General features: G+C 52.5%; 2 protein-coding genes across 4 annotated transcripts in view; both read right to left on the reverse strand.

Annotated features, from left to right (window-relative positions):
• The window catches only part of LMX1A (LIM homeobox transcription factor 1 alpha), a 42187-nt gene extending 38815 nt beyond the window's left edge, over positions 1-3372 (reverse strand). The window contains exons 1-2 of the mRNA XM_029962223.1: positions 3252-3372; positions 2670-2856 (exon numbers count right to left, since the gene is read on the reverse strand). Coding sequence (XP_029818083.1) covers positions 2670-2856; positions 3252-3372 — 308 coding nt within the window. The remainder of the gene's footprint in view (positions 1-2669; positions 2857-3251) is intronic.
• An 8144-nt stretch (positions 3373-11516) lies between these two features.
• Positions 11517-18158, reverse strand: part of RXRG (retinoid X receptor gamma) — a 46485-nt gene continuing 39843 nt past the window's right edge. For all 3 annotated transcript variants that reach the window (XM_025895807.2, XM_018079111.3, XM_008933906.3), the window contains 7 exons: positions 17388-17567; positions 15707-15867; positions 14859-14988; positions 13983-14115; positions 13130-13221; positions 12681-12786; positions 11517-11945 (listed from right to left, as the gene is read on the reverse strand). In XM_025895807.2, coding sequence (XP_025751592.1) covers positions 11798-11945; positions 12681-12786; positions 13130-13221; positions 13983-14115; positions 14859-14988; positions 15707-15867; positions 17388-17567 — 950 coding nt within the window. In that variant the 3' untranslated portion in view covers positions 11517-11797. The remainder of the gene's footprint in view (positions 11946-12680; positions 12787-13129; positions 13222-13982; positions 14116-14858; positions 14989-15706; positions 15868-17387; positions 17568-18158) is intronic.

Below are 18158 nucleotides of genomic sequence, written 5' to 3' on the forward strand. Positions count from 1 at the left end.
AAAGAAATGTAAAACATGTGTTTTAACAAATTATTCCTCAGTTTCTAGAGTCCAGCAAGTCAGATGCTTGCTTAAACCCATCTGTAACACTTTCCATGGGTGTATTTGTAACTGAAGGCATAACTCTGCCGTCTTACACTCTGTCATTAATCCTCTGCAACCTTGTTACAAACTGAGCTCAAACAGAGAGTAAAGAAACACATTGGAAAATACCGAGCAGACTCATCTCGGGCAAAACACCCCAACAGTCACCATCTGGAAGAGAAATCCCTTCTTTCAAATTATAAAAAAAAAAAAAAAAAAAAAAAAAAAAAAGGAAAGAAAAACACAACCTTCAAAACACCAACACCACAACACTGGCAGGACTGGATCCTGACCCCTGCCGCAACACCCCAGATTTCACACCAGACCACCCAGCCCTCCATCCGGCGGGCTCGCTGTGTCACGGAGAGCCTCGGGAGCCCGGCTACGCCGCTGCCGCAGGGACCGTCGGCCGCTTTTACACCACCGCGCTGCACAAGGAGTGTCAGTCACTTGCGGTAATTAACCAGCTATCGGCTCGAGATAATGAGCTCAGTCTGAGAGCGGCAGCTCTTGCTCTGCGTGTTTCACACTGAAACCCCCATTATCGGCGTCGGCACCGCAGGCGGAGCAGGCACAGAGCTCCTGCACCCGGAAAAATGCTCAGGACAGGCAGTTTGGGCAAAGAAAGAATGTTTTTTGTTAAATACAGAGTAGTATGTAAAGCTTGGCAAAGCCCATACAGTTCTTTGGGACTCTGCTCCACATCCTTGCCATCACCAGGTAAGGAGTTGGAGCACCGGCACAGCAGAAAACACTGACAGGGTGATGGAAGAAAAAAGGACACAGACCCGCAGCCCCATGCCAAAATAATGAAATAAAACTAAATTCAAGTGGACAATAACATGATAGCAAGGGGCAGGCGGGTGCAGGACGGGGACAGGTCAGCGGCAGTTCAGGGCTAAAACCATCACACCTCAGGGAAACCGCCCGTCAGAGAGCCTGCTCCCCAGCTCCAGGAAAAGTCACCAACCCAAACACAACTGGGAAATAACCACGATAAATGGTGTTACCACTGGAGCACGGGAATAATTTGTGACACTTTTTTTTCCTGCAATCATCCTTGTCCATCCCAACAGTGAGATGGGCACAGCAAGACACCAACTGCGGCACTGATTTCTTTCACGGCCAAGAGACATCAGCGAAGGGTTTCAGGTTGGAGCCGCTTCCAGACCTCGGAAGCTGCAGTCAGGATTAAAATCTATACATGCCCCAAGCTGGAAAGACATTTCTAGGTAATATTCACCCCAATTCCCCCTCGACGCTCCAAGCAGAAAATGAGAATTCGATTGTTTTGGAAATGTATGGGAGCCAGTAGCCAAATTTCTACGGACAAACAAGCAGCATGCCCAATTCCAACAAATTTTTGCTTACAAAAAACCCACCCCGTAACACAGCTCTGTCCTTCCCACTCTGGCGGCAGCTAATTCTTCCGCTCTTTCGTAAACATTTGAAAACAAGGTCACGCGCACAAATTCTGCTTTCAATTTGCCTTGTATCCATAGTGATTAAACTCAGACCCACAATACAGGACTTAAAGGAGGGGAAAAAAAACCAAAAAAAACCAAATTTAAAAAGGCCTGGAGCCAGGCTAGCCCCCGGCACACTCGCCAACTTGCTGAAGGCCAGGGACGAGAGCACTGCCGACGACTGTTTTCTCGTGTAACAGTGACATGGGAATTAAATCCTCCGGGCTCCAGCAGCCCTGCTATCACTATAGCGAGGGATCCAGCCCCCCACCTACAACCTCCTCAAGGAACAACCAGCCCCGAGGCAACAAAAATTTAACGGCTTCGAAACCCAGCCGGGGAGTGGGGTCCAGAAAGGACGGCAAGAGCGGGATGAGCAGGAAAAAAACGAAAGCAGCTGCAGGAGAGGAAAGACTCCGCGGCCTTCTCCCCGTTCCCACTGGAACGGGTTTTCTTTAAAAAAAGGAAAAATAAATTTTCTTGCTGTCTTTCCCCACCAGCCCCACACTTGCCAAAGGGGGAGAGTCGGGGCTGGAAGCTTTAACCACTTCCATCCAAATTTCCTCTCCATCATAGACCCAGGCACAGGCAAAGGCCCTGTGTGACAGTCAACATTCTGAATTCAGCAGGGCCTTCCTTAGTTCCTGCCGAGTGCCTCAGTTTCCCCATCTGACCCAGGAGGGAACAATAGCATTTCCCTGCCTTAAGGATATTAGGAAAATACCCTTGTCCAGGACTAGGTCAGAGAGGATATAACATTCCTCCTCTAGACACTCAGCAGGAAAATAAAGCCAGAGGAGATAGGAAAACACTTGGCTCCATCCCTGGGTAGACCTGGGGTTTCCATGGGTCTCACAGGCTCCTGACAAAACATTTCTCAACTCCCAAGGCACAACCCAAGCACAACAAAACACCTCCAAAGAGGGGAGAACCAGGGTGCACCAAAACTGCAGGGGAGAACCACAACTCGCTGGGCAGCACAGTAAGGGCTGACACCTCTTGGGACACACAGGGCAGGGGAAGTGGGGAGCAGCAACGGGACACCAGTCTCCCCACCCCGTCAGCAGGACACTGGGAGCAGAGAAAGGGGGGGCTCTCCAGGGGCGGAGGGACACTTACTTCTCGTAGTCCAGCTTGCAGTAGAGCTTCTTGTCGCGGTAGAAGCAGGTGGTCTGCAGGGGCTCCTTGCAGGACGCGCACTGGACGCACTGCTCGTGCCACAGGCTGTCGTTCAGGCGCAGCAAGAACCGGTCCGAAATCACTCGCTGACACCCTTCACACACCGACTTGGGGGTCGCGGCTCTGCCTGTGGGGAAAGACCTGGGGGTTGGTATGGGTGGAAGGAAAGGCAGCCGGGGAAACGGGCTGGGCGAGGGACGGATGGGGGGGTCCCGCGGCTTTCGCTTCCCCCGCCCAGGCTGGTGGGTCGCGGGGGGACGGGGGAGTGCGAGGAGCCGCTGCGGGATCCACGGGGGACCTGTGCCTTAGGGCAGCTCCGAGGGGGGCACGCCGCCCCCAATTTCGTTCCTCTCGGAAAGGCGGCAGCGGCGCCGCGGCTCAGAGAGACGGCGATTGTTTCAAACCGATATTAAAACGAAGATAAAAAGAAAAAGTAAATTATTTATTGTTAGATACGAAGGAAAGGCCTTCGCTACGTGGGGGTTAGGAGGGCACACAATTTAATGCCATCGCGGAACGAACCGGGCGCGGGGAAGGCGGGCGCCGGGCGCACTCCCCGGGAGAAGGCAGCGGCGCCGGGCAGGGCTGCGGGCAGGAACGAGCTGGTGAAAGCTGTCCCCGGGACCCTCGACGCCGGCGCCATCGTTCGGGCCCCCTGCCGTTGCCACGCCCTAGGGGGGGCTTCCCCGGGAGCGCAAGTGTGGTGCCCCGACTTACTCCAGCAGCAGGAAGAAAGGGCCGCGGGATACCAGGCGCGCTCTGCAGCACTCTCCTCCTATCTTTCACGCCCGACTCCAGCATGGTGGGGAGGACGGCGCGGGCGAAGGGGCCGACGCCTGCCCGCCTGCCAACATCACCCGAACACACCACGCTCAGCGGCACGGCCCCGCCGCCCCGGTCGGGGCTTCGCGGCCGCCCGCCGCTGCCCCAGCGCCCCGCTCCCTCCTCCGTCCGAACGGAGACCCCCGTGGGCCCCCGCTCCGGTGCGCAGCGCTGTCCCGGGTGGGCGCGATGGTCGCAGCGGCCCCCCAGCCCGCGGGCCCCGACGTGCGGGTGCGACCGGAGCCGTGTCCCCGTGGCCGCGGGACGGAGGAGTACACGTGCTGCGTCGCGGGACTCGGCCGCTTTACCTTGAGGCGGTCCCCCGCGGCGTGCCTTGCCTACGGGAGCCGATGGGAGAGTAGCGTCCGCCCTGGGGAGGTCGTGTGGAGGCCCCTCCCTTCCCTGGGCTTTTCCGTCCCCCCCTCCGCCTCCCGCTGCTCTGGGCGGTCGGAGCAAGGCGCGACTCGCCCTGGACGGCCTCCGGAGACGGAGCTCACCAACACTGCGGGAAGCGCCCGTCCGACTTGCTGCCAAGGCACATTTCCTTGCGCAGCTGATACCTCCCTGGCCCGACCCCCACCCCCGGCCCTGCCCTCCCCTCCCCACCCCACCCCCAACCCCACTCGGAATAAGATTTCCTCCCCGCTTTCCTACCTGGCTGGCAAGACACTGGCCCGTGCCACGCCTACGAGGGGCCGGCGGCGCTTCCCGCTTTCGAGGACGTGTTTTTGTAGCGGCCCCCAGGCGCCCCGGCTCCGCTTTACTCCCTGCCTTTTTTTCCTTCTTTTCCTTGAAAGCCAAAAAGACGAAAAGAAAAAAAATAAAAGGTAGAGGGTGGTGCCCCACCACAGCGTCTCTCCCGGTAATGAAACCAGCTGGACTTAACTCCCCTTTCCAGGAGAAGCCCAGGCCGGGAGTTTTTGGGGAAAGCATGTGCTCTGCCCGGGGCGGTCTCCGGTGAGGATGCGCTCCCCCGCGCCGCGCATCGCCCCGGGCGCCCCACTCCCGCTGCTCCGGAGTGTTTAAGGAAAAGGAGTGTTGCGAGGAGGAAAAAAATAACCAAAAAAAACCCCAAAGCCGGAGAGCTGCCCCGCAGGGCTCGTCGCCGGTGATCGCTGGCGCCGAGCAGGGCTCGGTCCGCTCCGGGCGCCGGTACCGCGGGGGGAGGCGGCCCCTGGGAAGCGGCGCTCCGGCTCCGCCAAACCGCATCGGTTTCGGGGAGGAGAAACCCGCGGAGGAAAGATCCCGCCCGGACGGGGAAGCTGGAACTTGCAGCCTTCCCGTAGTCCCGGCGCTTTCCCATCCTGCTCAGCTCTCCCCTTCTCTCCTGCCTGAGGGAATTCGCTGTTTTTCGGGGAGTTTCGCGGCCCCGCAGGCCGGGGCCGCCCGCTGCGGGGCTGGGGCAGCGTACCTGCCGCTGCCAGAGCAGCCTGGGCAAGGGACAGCGGCTTCCCCGGCACGGAGGGCGGCTGGGTCTCCCGTCTCCGGCTGCCGAGCAGGGACACGGCTGCAGAGCTGTGAGGGACCCGCTATAGGATAGTGGAGGATGGGAGGTTTTTAGGGGCCTCACCTCCTGTGTTTCCCGGTGACCTTGGTACCAGGGGCAGGAGCACTCCCAGCCCCTCCATGGGGCATCCTCGTCACCAAGGGTTCCCCTCACACAGATGACGTGGGTGATGTTGGGACCCGAGGTCACGTCATTTGGGAATTTGTTAGAAGGAGAGAGGCCACAAGTTAACACAGGTACCTCACCACCCTGCCAAAATCCCGTGGGAGTTGGAAACAGTCCTGAGACTGTGTATCCCAGTATAACTACACTCGGGCAGGAAAGCATTGGTACCATCAGAGCTCATCCTGAAACAGCTCTGATCCCTCACACCCAGGAAGGCTGAGCTGCAGCTGGGAGGCACTGGGCTCTGACGCCTCCATCTTTGGCTCTCTGGAAGGTCTCTGAGCAGCTCCAGCCAAGTTTCTGGGTAGCCAGATCCACTGGACCCACCTTGCCAAGACACCAGCCCAGCAAGGACTGCAGCAGGAGCTCCAAGCACTGCATGCTGCTCATCCTGCCTGTGCAAACCAGCTGTGCAGGGCAGTAGATTTTCCTTACACAGCCAGAGGAGGTCAGCCCCCTGTGGGGTGGGAATACCATCCATCAGCACTGCTAAAAATTGTGTCCCTGTGCAGGGCACCTTGCTTATAGACTCATACCACCCACCCAATTTCCTCTGATCAGAGATCCAGGAGCAGCTGGGAGGGAAGTGGTTCCTTCCTAGATGTTGCCACCCCGTGGTGTTGTTCCTCCTCCTCCTCCTCCTTCTCCTCCATGTGAGGAGGGGTCTGGAGACTGCCTTACCTTGGAGCTCTTGTGCACAATTCCCAGCTCGGTCTGTGAAGGATCAGGTTTGACGACTGAGCCAACTGTGCGACACTGAGGAGGCTGCAGCAGAGTGTTGCTGCTCATGATTTACACATCCACCAGTTTCCTCACATGTCACAGGTACTGGAGCCCTCCTGGGCTAGTGCAAAGGATGGTCACCAGGTGAACCAGCAAAACACACAAGAAGTACGATTCAAGTCCCCTCACTCCCAAAGCACACCTTCACCACGGGCAACTGGCCTTACAAAAGATGGGAGGGTATTTCAGGCAGCTCACTGCAGCCTCTGAGGACCAGGGTTTCTATGATTAGTTCACCAGGGGCTGAATTAGGTGCAGCAGCCCACATCAGCAGCTGAAGGGAATTAAGCCAGAGGAGAAGCAGGACTAGGCTTTCTCCTTCTAGCTGTAGGGTCTGCAGGCAGCCAGGTGTTGCAAAATCTGGGTGGTCTGGGAAAGCTGCATTAAGCAGAAGCTGTCAACCAAATTAACAAGGCCACAGCACTGGTAGAGGGGCTGCACATCTTCCCCAGCCATCACCCCGCTGGGGCTGCCCAGCTGTCACGTTTTGTGCTGGTCCCCACTGTTCACTGCTGGAAGGAGATCAGCAGCACTCAGCTCCCAGGGCAGGTATCCACAGTCACAGCACCTGACACGGCTCCAGACAGCAGCAGCCAGATCCCTCCTCCAACATCACCTTAACTCTGCCCAGTGAAGCAGATGCAGAACCACACTGGGGCAGGGAGGGCTGAACCCAGAAGCAGGCACAAAGGAGACCAGGGAAGAAGGTGGCTCTGAGCCACCTCCCCTAGGACAGGAGTCAGTGGGCCAGCTAGCCAGCATCATGCAGGTGCCTTTAATGCCTGAAGCCAGCTTGACCCAGAAGACAAACACCTGCCCAGCACCAGAGATATCCCTCTACACCACTCATCCCTGAAAGGACCACACCCCCCTCTCCTTCTGCCGCCCTCACAGCCCTTTATAGGCATCAGCTGCTGCACACCCAGCTGGGCTGGCCAGCCTGGCAGAGAGGCAAGCCAGAAAACAGCCCACATCCACAATGCTGTCAAATAGGTGATAAAATCCTCTCCTTTCCCCACTGAAACCCCCCAAACTAAGCATGTCTCAGGTAGAGTTAATTGCACAGAGGGCATAAGGAGAGAGGTATGGAATAGCAGCCATTGGCCTTGCTTAGTTATAGGTTGGTCCTTGTCCACTAATGCTGATAAATACCTGGGGGTTTATCAGGGCTTCCCTGTCATGCTTTCCACCCCAATGTACCTTGCCATGGAATAAAAGCCATCATCCCCCAAAAGAGGATACACACACTGCCTCCCACTGCCATCAGCAGCTCTGGGGAGCCCCATTCTCATCAGTTTAATTTGTCTTCTTCCTCTAACTCCTCGTGCCCTCTAGTGCTCCAGGAGGTACCAGGTCAGCACAGTCTCCTCAGCCTCCCAGTTGAGTCTTTGATGGAACAGCAGAGACACAGGAGGGACAGAGAAGGCACGAGCAGAGAAACCAGGCAGCAAAGAGAGCATCTCAGGGGAGCTCAGGTGTGATGGTGAAGGCAGTCCAGGGTCCAGTTCAGGCAAAGAGGTCATGGAGGAAAGTCCAGTGGTGGTGCCCCTTGGTTCAGAGTCACAACATCAGTGTCTGAAAGTCATGTTAGGTCTATAGGATTGCCCTTGAATCACTAAATTCAACAGGGAGCACAGAGCTGAACTGAACACAAACCAGCTCAAACTTTTATAGCTTGGGATTTATTTTTTATTCCCAGTCCAGAAGTGCTGTTGTTGGACTTAAGCAGAAACTGAAGCAGCCACTACAGAACCCAAAACAGGGCAGGAAAACACACCAACTTGATTCCTGGGTGAGAAACAAATCCAGCTTAGCACAAACAATGGAGTTGAAGGGTTTTTCATTTCCCAAGGGCCTCATCATAAGTGGCTAAACCTACTATTTTTTGAAGCCCCCTCCACAGAGCACTGCAGAGTGAGCAGCTCAGAATTAATAAATGCTTTGGCATATTTGGCCTGTGTACCAAAACAAAGCTTGTCCATGGTGGGGGGGACCCGCTGCTAACTCAGGAAGCCCATGAGATGTAGAAAATGGTAGGAAAGAGAAGACAGCCTTGCACCAGTCATTCCCAGAGCCTGGTTTATTTATTAATCCCAGAGCAAGGAAAAAAATGTCCGAGCTGAATCTGACACTATGAGAGGTTTCATGGGGTAACCAATGACTGGCTATTCAGATAAAGTTGTGGCAAGACCCAGCAAGAAGAATCTGACAAGAAAAAAAATCGGGGGAGATAGGAGGAGCCAGGTTTCAGTAGGAAGGGCAGGTAACTGGACCCTGTTACACTTTGCTCATTACAGCTGAACAGTGGCTGATGCCTGGATTTTGAAGGCACCCTCATGGCATAGGTCTGCAAGGAAAAACAATCACATTAGAAGGGACCTAAACTTTGCTCTTTCTTGATCTTTTTGAATTCTTCAGTGCTATTTTTTTAATCATTTGTGCAGCTGTAACTCCAGACAAGCTGGGACTGAACACACATGCAAGGAGGGAAGTTTTTCTTGGCTTATTCCATTATGGTGATTTCTACTATTTTATGAAAATTAGGTTTTTACAGGGCTGCAGGTTGAGGAAGCTCCAGCCATGCCAAGCTGCTGTTCTTCTGCAGCAACTCATCCTGAAGAAAATCCACAACAGTGAGTTTCTACTAACTGCTCAGGGATTAGTTGCTCAGGGTGTCCACAGGGACTCACCCCTATGCTTTGCAAGGCTTGGGGAAGCACAGCTCTTGGACAGCACTTTGACACCACCGTGCAGAGGCCCACACATGAACGAGGAATCGATGGTTAGGACCAAATCCAGGACATGACATCAAACCTCAGGTTCCCAATGACTGCAGATGGAGCTCAGCTGTTGGATGACTCGTTTCCTCTGCACAGGACACTTGTCTGCTAGTGACACTTCCAGTGGTCTCTTATTCACAGAAGCCACACTCTGTGTCACGGTCTCTGCCTTGCCAGACACAGGGTGGGGGAGCATGTGGTGGGGTGTGTTAAGCAGATGATCAAGCCTACAATTTTTTCAAAAAAACCCCCACACTAGTCATCTTTAGAAACAGCACGAAGCCATGCTCAAACTGCAACATGGAAACCTTGTGGCCCAGAGCCCATTTTTCCAGAGCCTCGAGCCAGACTGCTAAGAGTGAAGGTGTCTAGGAGCCACAAATGGTCACTTAGAGACTTCCTTCCTCAGCCTTGGTTATCATATCCCCTCACTTCCAAATTCAAAAAAGTGACTGTTGATATTGTAGGCAGTGGACTGAGATCAGCATCAAGATATGTGAGGGGAATGGCTCATGAGGCTTAGCAAGCTCTCCTTGCACTCACTGCAGTGACATGTGCAGTGCCATCTGGGATATGTGCTGATCTCACTACTCTGTCCAGTTTATTTTTTTCTGTTTCTCATGCACTGAGCTGTTCTGCCAACATGGAATATCAGGAACTCTAAATCCCTCATCACAGACTCAAATTAAGCCACCAGGAGGCATCGCACTGTGTTAAACCTCCATCAGAGAGGGTTGAGCTTGGCCCAAAGCACTTATGGATGTTTTGGCCAAACTAAACTCCACCCTTGCAGCTCCATGTCAGCACTTGTGATCACAGCCACAGTAACTGAGTGCTGAGAACAGCCTGTGAGCTCCTGAAAGAGGCAGCACTACTGGGGTGGAAGCATCCTGTCCTCTCCAGGGCCAAAGCACACTCTGAATTACCACTGAGGGCTGCAGGGCTCCAAAATAGCACTTGCACACCACCTTAGCAAGAGATCTGCTGCAGGCATGAAGACCCTCAGGTTTTCCTCCACATATTTCTAAAAAACCCATGAATGCCACAGGGTTTTGTCTCCAGACAGTGGCATCAGCTCCTGCAGCCCTTCTATCACTAAAGCCTGCTGATGTCAATCAACTTCCTTGATTTAAACCATCAAACCAGAGAGCAGGGAGGTCAGGAAAACCTCAGGGCTTTATAATCAGAAAAGAAACCCAATGCAGCCAGCTGGAGACCAGCTTTTAGAAGCTCACAGGTCTTAAAGGGGGAAGCCTGAGCAGCCCAGGCTGGAGGCGACCACTTGCTTTGTCTCACCAGCAGTGTGGTGTGGTACCATCCCAGCACAGCCTCTGTGCAGCATCTCAAACTCTAGCAATAGTTTTACAAGGAGCAAGCCGTGTATTTGCTGTTTTTTAAATACCTCCCTGTTAATGGAAAAATATAATTTCAATTAAAAATAGCCCTTTGGCCAATGCTTTTCACTTCTTTCTAAATTCTCTCTGGATTTTTTTCAGTGTCACCAGGAAAAGAAAAAATTGAAGAGTTTTCATAATTTTGGGGTTTTCCTCCTTTTTTTTTTTTTTTTCCCCCTCCTGCTCTTTTAATCCTCTTTTCCCTCCTCGCAGTGAAATACCGGAGAATGAATCATATCCCCGCGGGGGGAGTTTTAACAAAATGTTTCATTTTTATCCTTCTTCCTTTCCTGTTGTCCCTCCTGCTCTCCCTGGAAGTTGCCCGAGTCGCCAGGCGGCAGCGCTGCAATCTGTCAGGCGGACAGACGAAGCGCGGCTGCATCTCACCGCTCTGTCTGCTGAGAGGGTCAGGAGGGGCAGATCACTTAACACTACACCTGTTTTATGAATAATAATACAGACAGTTTCGCTGGGTTCCTGGGAGGACATTTTCCCACCAGGATAAGCTCCGCATATTGAACAAATTAATGTCTTTAACTCGTTTGACTCTGGTTAGCTCGGCTGCAACGGGAAGCTCCAGTGGTGCCATTGGAGCAGGGGAAAGACCAGGGAGACCTTTGAGGATCGTTTGTTAGAGTGTGTTGTGCTTTCTTTCCTCACAGGTTTCAATTATGAAACTGTGAAATTATAAATTTGGGATTGAGGAACCTGTTTCCAGTGCAAAAATATGGGGGGGGGGGGGGAAAGCCGAAGACCCTGAGAATGGGGATCCACAAAGCTTCAGGAAAATGTAAGTTATCCATGAGCAGAAGGTTTGGGTTAACCCAAAATACTCCACCAGGACCAAAATGAAACACTTCAGTTCTTTTGTCAGTGGCTGGACGAGCTCAGAAAACAAACAAACAACAACAAAAAACCACATTAAAAAACTACTTTTAAAATTACTTTAAAAATTCAAATAATTCAAAGATTTCTTTTTAAGATGGTGGAATGAAACATTTTCATTAAAAGCAGCAAGTTTCTCCAAGTCTTTCCTTAACAGGAGCAAGAAGAATCAACACCTGTCCTCTCTTGGCCAGAGGACTGTGCCCATCAGCACAATGAGTTATATCCCCAGTGACATTCCTGCCCTGATTTGGTCCCTCAGCCCCATCCCAAAAATATTTCTAAGGAAACACAATGCCCATTATCACTGGAGGAGAAAGAATCTGCACATTTCAAAGAGGCAAAAGAAATTTGAGATCTGCCAACTTTGGCCAGTTCCAAATGACACAGGAAGGAGCAGTTACTGCAGCAAAAGAGGGCACCACTCTGCCAGCTCACATTGTTTTATTTGTTTTGTTGACTTTTATTGAGAATGAAAAAATAATTTAAAGCAATTATCTGTACAGGGGGACAAGGGAATGGTTAGCTGGGCAGAGGACCTGTGACCCACCCCTGGACAGGCCAGAGAGGGTTAGAGGGGGTGATTTACAGCTGTACAAAACCACAACAATCCCACTGAGGAGGACAGGAGGGTGAAGGACATCTCTGGAGCTCTCGCAGGCTCAGAGAAGAAGGGCAGGAGGTTGTGCAGGGACAGGGGGGCCAAGGGCTGGCCAGAGAGGGGCCAGACCCTCAAGTGACTTGGAGGGGTGTCTCCAGCATCTCCATGAGAAAGGTGTCGATGGGGGTGTCCCCAATCAGCTTGAAGAAGAAGAGGTGCTCCAGGCACTTCAGTCCGATGGACCGCAGCGCCGGCAGACGCAGAAGGAGTTTGGCAAACCTGTAAGTGGACAGAGTCAGAGGCACGATGGAGGCACCGGCCACCCTCTCCCACCTATTTCCAGGCCTGAGCCAGCCCAAATTCTCCCCAAAAATGCTTTGGGGCGTTCCCAGTCTTAGACTCCCCTATGCTTTCAAGGTAAGCATATGCGGAGGGAATATGCATCTTTCCAACACAGAATAGCATTTTTAGAACTTAAAAAAAAGGGGGAAAAAAAAGAAAAAGAAGATACATCCAGATTCTCCCTCCAAGACTTGAACATCTTAACATCTTGCAAGACTTACATCTCCATGGTGCCATTTAAATCTGTCTTCAAATACCCCCAGACTCCGAGAGGGAGCACAGCCCCTCAGCAGTGCCGCTGCCAGTCATTGCCTCCCATTTGGAGGCGCAGCTGGAAGGGGGTGCAGCAGCTGGCAGCCCGTTCCCTCTCCCCACGGCTCACAGCGCTCTGTGGTGACAGCGAGAGCCAAAAATCGCAGAGGTTGCTGCGGCTGCATCGTTGACTGGCGGAGGTGGGGACAGACCCAGCTGCCGGCGCTTCGAGAGCTCGGCCAGCAGAGGGTAGGATTGGATTGGAAAGCAAGAAAATTCCATCTCGCCAGCACCCTGAAGGCTCGGGATTAGGGCACTGTGGCTCAGGCAGAGCTAGCACAGACACGCTGCCTCAGCCTCCTCTTTCCAGGGTGGGTATGGTGCTGCCCTGCGCTGCCTGCCTTGCCCGGGGGCACTCACCGCCCTGGCTGCTCGGGGTACTTCTGCTTCGTGTAGGCTTCCAGCGTGGCATAGACCTTCTCCCTCAGTGACTCCACTTCTGAGGGGCTGGATAAACCCTTGGCATCTGGGAGAAAGGGAGAAAATACACGTGGGGAAGAAATCCCTGCAGAGAGGACCTTTCCGCTGCCAGCAGAGTGACTGGGTGGATGGGTGGGAGAGGACTTGGGCTCTCTTTAATCATGTACCCAGGGACTGGGATAAATCCTGGTCTAGTGGAAGGTGTCCCTGCCTATGGAGGGGGTTGGAATGAGATGATCTTTAAGGTCCCTTCCAACCCACACCATTCTAGGATTCTATGAAATCCATCTGCAGTTCTGATGCTCACTGTCACAGCCCTCCTGCTTGTGACCTGCCATGGCCCAGAGGGAGTGCACATTACCTGGCACTGGCCTGGGCCTCAGACTTACCTGGGTTAAACAGGACAATGGCTCGCAGGCACCCCAGCTCCGACTTATCCATCTGCATGTCCTTCATTTTGGACACCAGCTCTGTCAAAACCCTGCATGTGGGGGACATGGACGGGCACACGATCAGAGACGGGTACAGACAGCAAGGCTGGGGGCTGAACAGCATCTGGGACAGGCACTGGGAATACTCCCCAATTCCTCTCTGCAGGAAGAGGCAGCTCTGAGGGACAGCCATGTCCCACTCTGCTGTTCTACATGTGCAGCAACGGCATCCAGGGACCTGAGTGTCAAATTCGCTCCTGTTCTCACTTTGCTCAGCATGTGGCCTCTGTGCTCTGTTTGGACTATGGAGAACAATTTGCACTCACTTGAGGAAAACCACATGGGTTTTCTCCACTTTTTACTGTGGAAAACATGGGCACTATCCCTACATATGCTAGTTGTGTAAGAGTGGTAAGTTAGAGTCCTGCCAGACAGAGAGCAGGCATGGCAGGGACAGTACACGTGCAGTTGTTACATGACCAAGTTGAGGTTTAAGGCTTTGCCACCAAAAGCTCTTGGTGATCAATTTTAAATCTAGATACAGCTACAGCAAAATCTTGAGAGAGGAGCATTCCTCCCCCTGCACACCCAACCAGAGATCTGCTTCTGCAGCTGCAAATCCCTTTCCAACGTGCCTTCACCTCGCTCTTGTTTTTTTCAGTCCGTGAAGCATCCCCTCCTCATTCTAAGCTACTTCTGCCCCAAATCACCCCAGTTTGCTCTAGTTCTCTGCATGGATGTTTCCCTTTCAGAGGGGAGGACAGAGCCAGCCTGGCCACCACTGCTAGGGGATGACAAACAGGCCACCTACCTGTCGAAGATGGAGCCCACCCCAGCGCTGTGGGCACTGCTGCGGTGCACGTGCAAGCCCGTGGCCAGGAGGATGCCGTCCTGCACCGACACGGAGCGATGGGAGAAAGAGGCAATGAGCAGCTCATTCCAGCCTAGAAGAGGAGGTGTGCAGGACACATGAGGCAGTTCAGCCAAAAAAAATCATGCTCCACGTGGAGCAGGAGAGCTGGTTTCTCCCTGCTGGCTTCAGATTCGCCTCACAGAGAGATGGAACCCCAGGTACCAACTGCACCCTTGCCAACACTGCAAGGGGTGGCAAACCCCTTGGAAGCATTTGGACAATGCTCTTGGGCACGTGGTGGGATGTGGTCCTGTGTAGGGCAAGGAATAGGACTTCAATGATCCTTGTGGATCTTTTCCTACTCAGCATTTTCTAGGATTCTATGACCCCTACCAGCAGCAAGGAAGATTCAGAAACAGGCTCAAAGGGAGGAAAAAAAGTAAACCCAGAAAAGATCTTGGGTTTTCCTCCTAAAAACCTATTCCTAGCATCAGCAACCCCATTACATCATTTGGCACATTACACACTAACGTGCCTCACTCATAGTAAGTTCTGCAGTTACAAGAACTGCATCAACCAGACACATTTTTTTGCTCTCCCCCAGTGCTCCATGTCTGCATGAAGAGGGGAACAAGCAACAGCTTCCACTGCCCCATCCACAACCTCTGCCAACCACTCACTGTGGCTCAGGATGGGTTGCTTGCCCTGTGACGGCAGCAATGGATCAGCTCAGGATTTCACATTTGCCACCCAGCCTGGCTGGATGGCACAGAGCCCAGAGAAGGGGACAGGGATACTGGGAACAGCTCCATAGGCCACAGGTGGAGACAGTACCTGCCCGGAGGAGAATGACTTGGTCTTCCAGTGTCAGGTCAGAGAAGTGGGGGATTCGCTTGGCCCACTCGACGAGTGTGAAGAGCTGCTTGTCGGCTGCGTGGCATATGTTTGTGACAGGGTCATTTGTCTGATTAAGAGCAACATCAAAAGGAAAAGAACAGAGGAAAAGAGGAGAATTTGTCAGTGAAAAATCTCTGCTAGCCACTATCTGCACTGCACAGTGTATCAGATTGAGTTAACGATACTCAAAGCCACAAGTAGAAGGATCAAACTGCCAATAATCTCAGCTGTGTGCTGTTGGGAGGAGGAGATATTTGTTACTACTATCCCCTCTACAGCCAGCCAAATCAGCTGGTTGCCAGACTTTTCTGTTTGCTTGCTGCTCTTTGCAAAGCAAGTCCTGCATGGCAGGCTGCAGTCCTGCTCCCCAGGGCATATCTAGAAGCAATCAAGCAGCCTCTGAACAGGCATGAGCAGCAGCTTTATTGAAACCAGTAAAACCACAGCAGTAAACCTGCTGTGTCCAGCTCCATTCCACTCTTGGGCAAACAGTGTCCAGGGGCATGCAACTGTGGAAGCCAGCACAGGGCTCAGACTCTCCAACATCCAGCCATTGCCCTATCTACTCACTGAAATTAAAGGGAACTGGGAAAAAATGCTTGGAAAATAATGTATAGGCTGTTTTCTAGTTGTCATTCAGAGTAGATTCAAAAGAAAAATTGTTGGTGAATTGTTTGTGAAGCAAAAACCCCTTGCAAAATGCTGGCTGTTCACATGGAGTTTGTCTGTTCAAATCACACCTCAGTCTCTCAACTCAAGCTGCAAGTGATGTTAGTGCCCCTTACCGAGCTCTCTGTGGTCATGTCATTGTATGCCTCTGTCTTGGGTTCCACTGCCAGCTCAGCTTCCAGGATCCTCTCCACAGGCATGTCCTCGCTGCCATTGCTCGTGGACTCGGCCTCGTTCTCGCTCCGCTCCCTGCTCCTCTGCCTCTCCTCCTGCACAGCTGTGGGACAGAAACATGGCTCCACATCCACAGCAACACTTACCTGCCCACAGTGGGTACCCTTTCCTCTGGGAGAAGGGATGAGAAAACCCCACAGGAGGGGGAGAACAGAAAATAAATGGATATTTCAGATGTACAACCATTAAAATGGCTGTTCCCGCACCAATAACTTTGAGGCTGCCTCCAGATTTGACAAAGGTCAAATCACAAAGGTTGTGATTTCCAAGGTATGAAGCTCCAGAATAGAGAGGAGTTGATACCTCCAGGTGGCAGCCTGGACTCAGCTGTCACTAGGTGCTGGAGGAAGCAGGAGGAACCCAGCACTTACACACAGGTTTGCTGTGCTCCCAGTGTGCTTCAAACAGTCCCACAGCAGTCAGAGCATCCAGCAGCAGGGCTAAATGGTCCCTCACCCCCAGCTAGATCCACACACACTGCTTGTTTTGTTCCTGAGTGAAATCCTACACAGCCTGGCCCAGCCCTGGTGTCACCTTTCCATTTACCACCTCTCCTGCTAATGCTCCCCTCTAGAAAGTTCCTAAGCACCTCAGTGCCCCAACATCTTCTCTCTCTCCTCCCACCTCCATACATTTTCCAAAATATCTGCTGACTGAAGGCACAGAATCATGAAATTGTCTCCAGATCTCAGCTATTAACTCCCAGGGCTGTTGTGTGTGTGTAAGACAGGTCACTACAGGACATGTGTATGTTTTATGCCAGGTCTTGTGTGCAATAGAAGTCTTGGATGTACATTTTTGCTGGAGAAATTGCAAGTGAATTAAGAAAATCCTGTTTAAAAAAGTGACCAGCAGGAATATTGGTTTAGCTCATTGCTGGGGAGAAACGTCCCAAAACTACTCCTGCTATCATCACTCCCCTGTGTGAGTAGGAGCCCAGAGTGCCTTGCATCAGCCTTGCCTTATCCTGGCTTATCCTAGGGTGCTTTAAGGGAAGGGCCAAACCATGGGAGGTTCCTCAGCACTCATGACAGCTTTTCAGTGCTCAGCACTTTCCTGTGTGTGTTCCAGCTGGGAGAATGCTTCCCAGCACTGCCCAGCTGCTGGGGTACTGGCAGCACCCAAGGAGATGGATCAGTGAGACATCCAGTTTGGTGCTTGTGAGGGAGGGCAACACAGGACACATGTATATGCCAGCCAGCTGGGGGAAGTGTTTGTCCTCTTTAGGGTAATGGATATGAAGAAGCTATGGAAGTGCTTCTAAAGTCACCAAATCTTAGTGGAAGGAAGAACATGGCAAGGAAATACCAGTCCCATCACTCAGTGGTGGACACTGCAGTGTTGGGTTAATGGTTGGACTTGATCTTAAAAATCTTTTCCAGCTGGAACGATTCTCTGATTCTTATTTCCTTTATGTAACAAGGTCAATAACACCCTAAAGCTGTCAGCGTGGGTTTTTGGAATGCACCGGCCTTGGAGGGCCACCAAGAGCCAGGTTTACCCTAATGAATGTAAGGAAAATTTCTACAAGCCCACCCATTCCTTGCACCAGTCCCCTCATACCTTCCCTCTTCATCCCCATGGCGAGGCACTTCTGATAGCGGCAGTACTGGCAGCGGTTGCGTTGGCGCTTGTCTATGAGACAGTCCTTGTTGTCCCGGCAAGTGTAGATCAGGTCCTTACGGATTGTCCTCTTGAAGAAGCCTTTGCAGCCCTCACAGCTGTACACCCCATAGTGCTTCCCTGGGGAAGGAAGGAGAGGCCATCAATGGGCAAGCAGGTATTTGCCTTTCCTTCTGCGGTGGAGGAGCTCGAACCAACCCCAAAAGTGAAAATCACTGACTGCAGGGGATCACCTTAACAGGCCTGAGTTTCCTTCAGTGGCTCCCAGCAGGAATAATGACCAGCAGCAGTCAAACTATAGGACCACTGCTTTCCTGTTGTAAGGAGGGACTGCATCCCAGTGTAATGACTTGCTGCAGTGCAAGTGCAGAACAGCCATAGATAGCAAATGGGGTGCACTGGTATGGAGGGGTCTGCAATGCACACCAGGCTGCAGGTCACTGGGTAGGAGAGAGAGCCCAGACACAGCCAAAACCCAGCTAACACAAAGCACAGGTAAATGAGAACACAGAGATTTGATATATTTACCTTTGATAAACGGGGGCAAAATGTAAAATGAGATTATACAGATAAGGGAGAAGAACATGGCTTTTAGGTTTGCTCTCTTTTGAGCACAGTGGAACTATTCTGCAATACAGACAGCCTGGCCTTGGGTAAGCCAGACCCCCAGCTACAAATCCTGCAATGCCAGTTTGGGCCCAGAGAGCCTCC

This window comes from Manacus vitellinus, unplaced genomic scaffold (assembly GCF_001715985.3).
Source record: "Manacus vitellinus isolate BGI_N305 unplaced genomic scaffold, ASM171598v3 scaffold_44_pilon, whole genome shotgun sequence".
In the NCBI taxonomy this organism is placed as follows: Eukaryota; Metazoa; Chordata; class Aves; order Passeriformes; family Pipridae; genus Manacus; species Manacus vitellinus.